At 56.8% G+C, this 7,881-nt stretch overlaps 1 protein-coding gene across 1 annotated transcript; it reads right to left on the bottom strand.

Annotated features, from left to right (window-relative positions):
- Window positions 1-1,323: 1,323 nt before the first annotated feature.
- On the bottom strand, window positions 1,324-5,763 carry PCGF1 (polycomb group ring finger 1). The gene is made up of 9 exons (XM_087965733.1): window positions 5,628-5,763; window positions 5,306-5,411; window positions 3,990-4,142; window positions 2,745-2,816; window positions 2,544-2,649; window positions 2,165-2,201; window positions 1,801-1,887; window positions 1,602-1,682; window positions 1,324-1,510 (listed from the first exon to the last, which is right to left on the bottom strand). Exons 1-9 carry the CDS (start codon window positions 5,721-5,723, stop codon window positions 1,463-1,465), a joined length of 786 nt encoding a protein of 261 aa, XP_087821859.1. The 5' UTR covers window positions 5,724-5,763; the 3' UTR covers window positions 1,324-1,462.
- Between the last annotated feature and the right edge of the window lie 2,118 nt (window positions 5,764-7,881).

The following is a 7,881-nucleotide window of genomic DNA, read 5'->3' on the forward strand; positions in this document are numbered from 1 at the left end:
GCAGGCCGGAGCATGACCGTCTCTCTGTCTCTCTCTGTCCCTCTCTGTCTCTCTGTGTGTGTGTGTGTGTTTCACCTCCTTAGCGCACATTCCAGGAAAAAAAAGGGGGGGAGAGAAAGGAAACATTTCCAATCCAAGAAAACCCAAGACTATCCCTGAGCATGTACAAAATTCTTCCTGGCCTCTTTTAGCAATAAACCTAAAAGGGTCCCTCAAAAACCAGGCAGATTCCTCAGCTTGCGAGATGCAAAGCCCCACATAAGACCCCATTCCCATCATTTCACCAGCTCCTTAGCAAGGGAAGGGGGCTTTGGGGAAGGGGGGAGCAGCAGCCCACCCCAAGGGCTCTCTGGGGCAGTTGTGAGAAATTGCAACAGCTGGCCTTGGCAGGAAACCAGATCCCTGCCTAAAGCGGCTGCCAGGCCAAAAGGGCCTTCGGGGGCAGGAGTGGCAGATAGCGGTGGCAGAAGCCCCCCCCCAGGCCAGCTCAAGGAAAGGGGGTGGCCAGTCCTGCCCCCCCCCACTCTGGGAAGCAAGATCCAGGTGGCTGGGAGGGAGCCAAGCAGAGTTCTCACACAGGTCAGCCACCTCTGTGTGAAGGGAAGATCTCCTGCCCTCAAAGTCCACCGTGTCTTGCCGTTTGGCGCAGGTGGGGCAGCTTGACCAGACACTCAAGGAAAAAAGCTACAGTACACAATTAGGAAAATGGAGGCGGGGGAGGGGGGGCGCGCATGGGGTGTTTGCAGCCTCTGGTCAAACGCAGCAACTTCTTCTGTCCAGCTGCAGGACTGTCCCACAGCAGAGGTGGGTATTCAGCAGGTTCTGACCAGTTCTGGAGAGAACCGGTAGCGGAAATTTGCAGTAGTTTGGAGAACCGGCAAATCCCACCCACTATCTCTTCTCTGCCTCCCACTGAGTCCCAGCTGATCGGCTGCTGGGTCTCCTTTGGTTCTCCTGCACAGGAGAGCGGAGCTGGAAAGCAGGTGAGTGGGGGTGGGGAGGGAATGGAGATTTTTTTGCAGTAACTTTCCTCTGCCACGCCCACGCCCACAAGCTATGCCACGCCCACCAAGCCACACCCACAGAACCTCGATAGCAGTACATTTCGAATCCCACCACTGCAACTGCCCCTTGGTAAAGAGGCCTTAGCTAAGGCGTATTAAACCACCCCCGGGGGCGAGAAAGGAATCCCTCCTCCATGCCAGAGTGGGCAAGGAGTGGGCCTGCCCTGGCTGGCCAGTCTGGAGAACTGCAGCTTTAGCTTCAGCAGCTCCCCCCCACCCGTTCCCCCCCCCCAAAAGAAATTCAAGGAGAGCCAACCGCTGGAGCCCAGAAGGCCATTTTTTTTTATTACAAAAATAAACGCCCGTGGAAGAGCAAAGATCCTTAAATTAAAGGGCTGGGGAAGGGGAGGGGGACCAGCTCTGGGAAAGGGGGACATCACGGTCCATCGCGCCCCCCCCTACCTCCTCTTCTCCTTCACACTGTAGTTCAGGTGCAGCGGGGCCGGCTGGAAGACAAAGAGAGGCGTGTTGAGGGCTCTGCCTGCCTGGGAAGGGAAGAGGGCAGCCACACCCACCCCCCCGGGAACGTGCCCCCACCTTGCCAAACCAGCGGCTGAGCCAAAGTTGCTTCAGCGTCAGGTGATCCGGAAGCACCTCGTTGTCAAACAGGATCTGCACCTGGGGGTGAGAGGCCCCCAGCACGCCCAGAAATTAGCGAGGGCCCAGAAAGCCCCCGCCTCCCCCGGAACCTTGGCACGCTTCCCCCCGCCCCGGACCGAGTGGGACCCTGACTCACGTATTGCAAGGCCAGCTCCAGTCGGTAACACAAAACCCGGCGGAGGTGGCGGATCTGGGCCCTCACGGAGCAGCGGACGTACTTTTGCTGTGGGTGGGGTGGGTGGTTGGGTGGGTGGGGAGGGGGTGTGTGAGGGAGACAGAGAAGGGAATGATGAAGCCGGCAGGACGAGGAGACGCTCAGCCCTTTTGCAGGGCCTCCCATAGTTTCAAGGCTCTTTTGGCCCAGAAAGTTGGGAAAGGGGGAAGGACCCACCAGCCCCCTCCCCTTTCCCAGACCGGGAGGCGCCCACATGGGAAGAGGGCCCAGGGTGGCAAGAAAGGGCCAGAAAACACCCCCAGAAAGCTCCAGGTGCCTTCCTCACCTGCAGGACGTGTTTGCTCTTCTCCTTCCCAGAGGTGCTGCAAGGGGAGAAGACAGGAGAGGCTGAATCCGGCCCCACCTCGAAAGGGAGGGAGCAGCTCAGCCACCCAGAGGGAGGAAGCCCCCCTGCCAGCCCCTCCCCACAAAGCGCTTCCCCAAAAGGCTCGCCCTGCCTTTGCAAGGAAGCAGTGAAGGGAATCCCCGAGGACTCATTGGGCGCAGGATGCTCCGTCCCCTTCCCTTCCCCACTACGGAGGCTCCTGGGCAGCAGTGCCAGCGGCCACTTCTCTGGCCGCTGCTCTCTCCCTGGCCGCTGCAGCCCCAGGGGACCAGTCCTGCCCCCCCCCCCCCAGAGCCCCGTTTGGCCTCCCCTTCCTCACCTTTGCTTCTCCAGGCAGAGCGTCACATGCTCGTCGAAGCGGTAATAATGAGCGCGGGAATGGTCGAAGGTGGTGTAGGGCAGGCCCACGCGGTCCGAGGCAGGGTCTAGGATGGAAGGCAGGCAGGCAGGCTGTCAGCCAATGGGCTCTGGCCCACCCAAATCCCCCCTTGCTGGCGCAGGGGGGAGGGCAAAGCCTTACCTTCATGGCCGGCCTGGCTGCCCCGCTCCAGCCCTCGGGACTGGTAGAATTCCCGGATCCTCCTCTCTTCACCTGTGACATTTGGGGGGGGGGGGGGAGAAAGAAGAGAGTCAAGGGATGAGGGAGCAACTTGCTGGCCCAGCAGGGGACATGTGTGTGTATGTGTGTGTGTGTGTGTGCCCCTTCAACACAGGCAGCTGAGCTGCTATGATCAGTTGGCTATTTAAACCACCCTTTCACAAAAGTTTCCTGAATGACTTAACCAAACAATAAATACTGTTAAAGAAACTTCAGAAAGAAAGCACAGAGCTATTCTAAGATGTAAAATCTTTCATAATGTTTGGATCTAAACTTAAAATGCTTAGTAGCAGAAACCCATTAGTGCAGGGGTGGGATTCTACCAGTTCACACCTATTCGCTAGAACCAGTTAACATTCTAAGCAGTTCGGACAATCGGTTGTTGGAAGAAATGACTGGCCTAATCCTGTAAGGAAGGCAGGAAGGAAACATTCTGGTGTTGCTTACAGAAACTGCCTCTCCATTAACCCTTATTACATTCTGGGCAGGACTAGACTTCCTGTCTCAGGAACTTCTCTGGAGTTTTTTCCCCTTCCTTTGCTGGTGCTTTGCTTGTGTGGAACGACCATTCAAAGTTACAATGGCACTGAAAAAAAGTGACTTATGACCGTTTTCCACACTTACGACTGTTGCAGCATCCCTACAGTCATGAGAGGCCAGGTGAGGAGATGCGTGCCTCGATGTGAGTGATATTGAGTTGGCCACACCCAGCCAATGATATGACCACCAAGCTACGCCCACCAACTTAGCCACACCCACAGACCACCCCTGCATTAGTGAGGGGGGGAAACGTGGGGAACCTCTCTGTGTGGGACGTCCAGTAAAGACTCACCCCCCCAAAAAAAGAACCTTCCTTTGCAGCAACATAGGAAGAATCCCCCGATATGAGGAGTTGCGCTCCTTGGGAACGAGGGTGGGGAGGGGTATAGCCAAGATGGTTCCAAGGCAAGGGGGATGTTTCAGCACCTCCTGGCCAGGAGGACGCAGGCTGAGGTTGGAAGCCGCCCCTGCTGCTGATGGCACGTGGCTGGGAAGAGCTTGCCCGTCACGAAGGGGGCTTTCCCTGTTGCCCACAGGCGAGCGAGGCCCTTCCGGGAACCTTGCCATCCCCAGTGCCCAGGGAGCCCCCCGAGAGCGGATGGGCCCGGAGTCCCCAGCCCTACTTACTCTCCTGCAGGCCAGGCACCAGCTTGTAGACGATGTCCTGCATGACACGGTCCAGCTTGAGGTTGAGCAGCGGCTGAGTCTCGTGGATCTTGGTGCTGCACAGAGGGCAGTACTTGCTGGTCTGCAGGAACTTCACGATGCAGCTCTTGCAAACTGCGGGGTGGGAAGAGATGCCCTGACCGGCTGCCCCCAAGGCCCTGGGGGTAACCGGGCAAGCATGGCCCCGCCCCACCGACTATACGGCTCCTGCAGCTGGCACTATGAGGATGGGGGAGAGGGGGGGGGGGAAGAGTGCAGGGACAGGATCCAAGCCCTGCATTCTACCTCTAGCAAGTGGAGAGGACGATGCTGTTTTTTCCCCTCTTTCAAAGAGTAGGCTGCCCTTGGTGGAGTAGAAGGTGCGGGATAGTTTTGAGTGAATAAACCCCACAGCATTTGGAGGGTTGACTCGCCTCATGATAAGAGTCCTCTGGCTTAGAAGATGAGAGGAATGCCAAAGCCACCTCAGCAAGTTCTCTCATGAGATCTGCCTTCCAGAAACCACCAAATAGGGGCCTGTTCCATGGACACCTGGCTGGCCACACCCAGGAGCAGCTGTTCTGCTTCAGTTTTAATGGAATTAGCAAGGGGGGGGGGTCCATCAGGAAGGAGGCCCTTGTGCTATTCTAAATCTCGATCCACCAACTAGGGGAGACAGCAGAGGAACACCCCCCACACACACACACAAACCAGAGCTGGCTTGAAATGAAGCCGAAATGGACTGCAATCTGGATGATGAAAGGGTCAGGAATCAGAGGCCAGGAATCTGGGTGGCCCCATCCAGCACAGCAGCCAAAGTGGCAGGATGGTGTACAGCTGCCAGGGCAAGCAGTGTGGCTGCCCCCTCCACGCTGCCCTATTGGGCCCAGGGCAGAGTTCTGTGGGCAGCGCCGGGAGCAGTGGGAGGCTGAGGGGAGGGTGAGCACAACGGCAAAGGGGAGTTCCCCCCACTTTTCTCGGGGGATGTCCAGCTGACAGGTGCAGGGAGGGAGGGGAGGTGTCAGGAGAGCAGCCATCCAATATCTGACGATCCCCTGAATAAGCCCGTGGATGAAGAGGGTCAGGCAGCTTCTGGGAGAACTTCCTGAGCTTGAAGGGCAAATTCTTCTGGGGGTTCGCCTTGGCAGCGGCCGGTCCCGAATGATCTGGGGGGGGGGGAATGCCTGCACCCCAAGGGCGGGGATGAAGGCACCGCAAAGACCCGGGGCGAGCAGCCGCGTCGATGCGGGGAAGCCGAACCGCCCTCTCCCCCCTCCCCAGGACCCCTCCCCACTCACAGGTGTGCAGGCACTCGGTGATGGTGGTGGCGTCGATGAAGTAGCCGGCGCAGAGGAAGCAGACGATGTGCTCGTTCAGCTCCTTCATCTTCACTTTCACTTCCTCCTGCGGACGGAGGGACCGGACAGCCGGGCCGGGTCAGAGACGCTTCCCGAAGGACGGGCGGGCGGGCGGACGGGCAGATCTACCCCCCCACCCCGCACCGACTTCGGCTCCGGAGCTCCGATTTTCCCACGCCCGCCGCAGCAGCACCGCCGCCGGCGCGGGGCCACCGAGCGAGCGGAGCACCGGCCCAGCCCCGCCTCGCCCTCCCCGCCTCACCTCGTTCCGCAGCGGGTCCATCTTGTAGACGGCCTGGAGCTGGTTCCGGAGCCGCATCGCGATCGCCATCGGACCCCCCGGAGGAGGAGACGCCATCTTAGAGCCGCCAGCCCACTTCCGGGTGGGAGGGAGGGAGGGAGGGAGGAGGAGGAGGAGGAGGGGGCGGGGCCTGTGGCCGCCGGAGAGACTACAGTTCCCGCCGTGCCGCGCGGCGGCCGGACTCGGACCCTGTGCGCTCGGCGGTCCGCCCGCCTGTGAGGCTGCTGGTGCGGGGGTGGGGTGGGGAATCGCGAGGGGTGGGTGGGAGGGAGGAAGTTCCTCGGGGCTTTGGCGGCTTCCATTAATTAATAATTAATTTTATTTATTTATTTATTACAGATTAAGAGTTGGAAGGGACCTTGTAGGTCATCTAGTCCACCCCCCTCCCAAGCAGGAGACCCTACCCCAGAGGTCCTCAAACTTGGCAACTTTAAGACTTGTGGACTTCAACTCCCAGAATTCGCCAAGTTTGGAGACCCCTGCCCTGCACCGTTTCTGACAGATCAGGGATGAAGGTCCCACAACTTCCGAAGGCAACTTCTTTGTCCCAGTAAAACTCTTCCCGGAGCTGCTTTACCCGTGGGAGAAATGAGGTTGACATAACCATGCCCATCAGTGCCCAAAATTCCCCCAGGACAGGGGGACCCCAACCTTGGTAACTTTAAGACTGGTGGACTTTCAACTCTCAGAATTCTGGGAATTGTAGTCCACCAGTCTTAAAGTTGTCAAGGTTGGAGACCCCTGCCCCAGGAGGTTGGGGGTCAGCTCTTTGGGCGGCTTTTGCTCGGATTCCTTTTGGGTAAGAAAAGCGGCAGCCTTTTGCTTGGGCTCCACAGCCTTGTTAGGTGGGTGGGAAGGCCGGGTCTTGGGAGCAGACAAAGGTGAAGTTAGGATCCCCTCCAATAAGTGACCTGCTGGATGACCATCAGGGGGGTCCCTCAGAGAAGCCAGCCCAACCCAATGCAGCTGACCGCTCCACACTTCCGCCAAGGTCCGGCTGGGCCGAAAGCGCCTTTCGAGGAAAGGCACAACTTTGTGGAGCGGAAAGGGAAGACTCAGGCGGTGGGGTGCACCTGCCAGGCCCCCAGTCAGCCCCAGGGAGCCTTTTAGACAGAGAGGCATTTTGGCAACTTGCCGGGTCCCAAAGGCCACCCCGAGCCTTTCTCGCGCAGCTGGATGTCACCAGAGTGGGCAGGAGCTAAAGCTGGATTCAGTGACTGTCAGCAGCTGAAGTGGGATTTACCAATGCCCAACAGGCCCGTTTAGATGCCCCTGACTGGGAAAGGGCACCAAGGAAGAGGAAGATGTAACGCAGGGATCTCCAACCTTGGCAACTTTAACACTGGGGGACTTCACCTCCCAGAATTCTGGGAGTTGAAGTCCACAAATCTTTTTTTTTTTAAACAAATTTTATTAATTTTTAAAAGCATACAAAACATACAAGATAAACATAAAACCTTTTTTCTAAAAATTTCTAAAAATTATTTGAAAGTTTAACAACATTAACACATTTCCTTACAATCACATATTTTCCCTTTCTAACTTGCTTTATTTTCTTCTATCTTTCTCTCCATTGTCCTTTTCTAACCTTTCTCCAAGGTTTTATTAACTCATTCAAACATAAACACATAAGAACACAAAACATATAAACATAAAAAAAACCCATCTTTTCTGAAAGTTGCTTAATCCCGGGTCAAAACTCTTTGTACAGACACCAACTCAAATTCATATTCATTTTATATGCCATTCCATATCATTATTACCATTTTCAATTTTATATATAGCTCACAAATCTTAAAGTTGCCAAGGTTGGGGACCCCTGAGTTACATCTTCCTTGATGCCCTTTCCCGGTCAGGGGCATCTAAACGGGCCTGTTAGCCATTGGTCTCAAGCCCGTGCCTGCCCATCCATTCTATCCAACCTGAGAGGAGGCAAGGCTCCCCCGCAGGCCCTTCACCCTGGCACAGCAAGTGGTCCAAGCCAGAAGGTTGCAAGGGACACGGGGCGAGGAGGGGCGGGCATGGCTGCTCCCATTCTGCCAGAGGGCAGGCGAGTGGGAGGAGGAGGAAGGCAAAGCCGCTCCTTGTTTGAATGTGTGGATGTGGCACCATCAGGTGGCCAAGGAGAGCTATTACAAGGGTTCCTCCCTTAGAACTCTTCTCGTGGGAGGGAGGGAGGGGAGCCTGCTAGCTAGAATAGAATAGAATAGAATAG

This window comes from Notechis scutatus, chromosome 4, assembly GCF_049901735.1.
Source record: "Notechis scutatus isolate UNSWTSFEM ecotype Mainland chromosome 4, rNotScu1.2, whole genome shotgun sequence".
Classification (NCBI taxonomy): Eukaryota; Metazoa; Chordata; class Lepidosauria; order Squamata; family Elapidae; genus Notechis; species Notechis scutatus.

Bases quoted from the DNA above. Each gene is read 5' to 3' on its own strand.
- PCGF1 (XM_087965733.1), bottom strand. From the start codon at position 5,723: ATGGCGTCTCCTCCTCCGGGGGGTCCGATGGCGATCGCGATGCGGCTC. The intron at 1,888-2,164 runs GTGAGGAAGGCA...CCCCACCCACAG, and splicing joins AGAGCAAACACGTCCTGCAG to CAAAAGTACGTCCGCTGCTC. The intron at 1,511-1,601 runs GTGGGGGCACGT...TTTGTCTTCCAG, and splicing joins TCAGCCGCTGGTTTGGCAAG to CCGGCCCCGCTGCACCTGAA.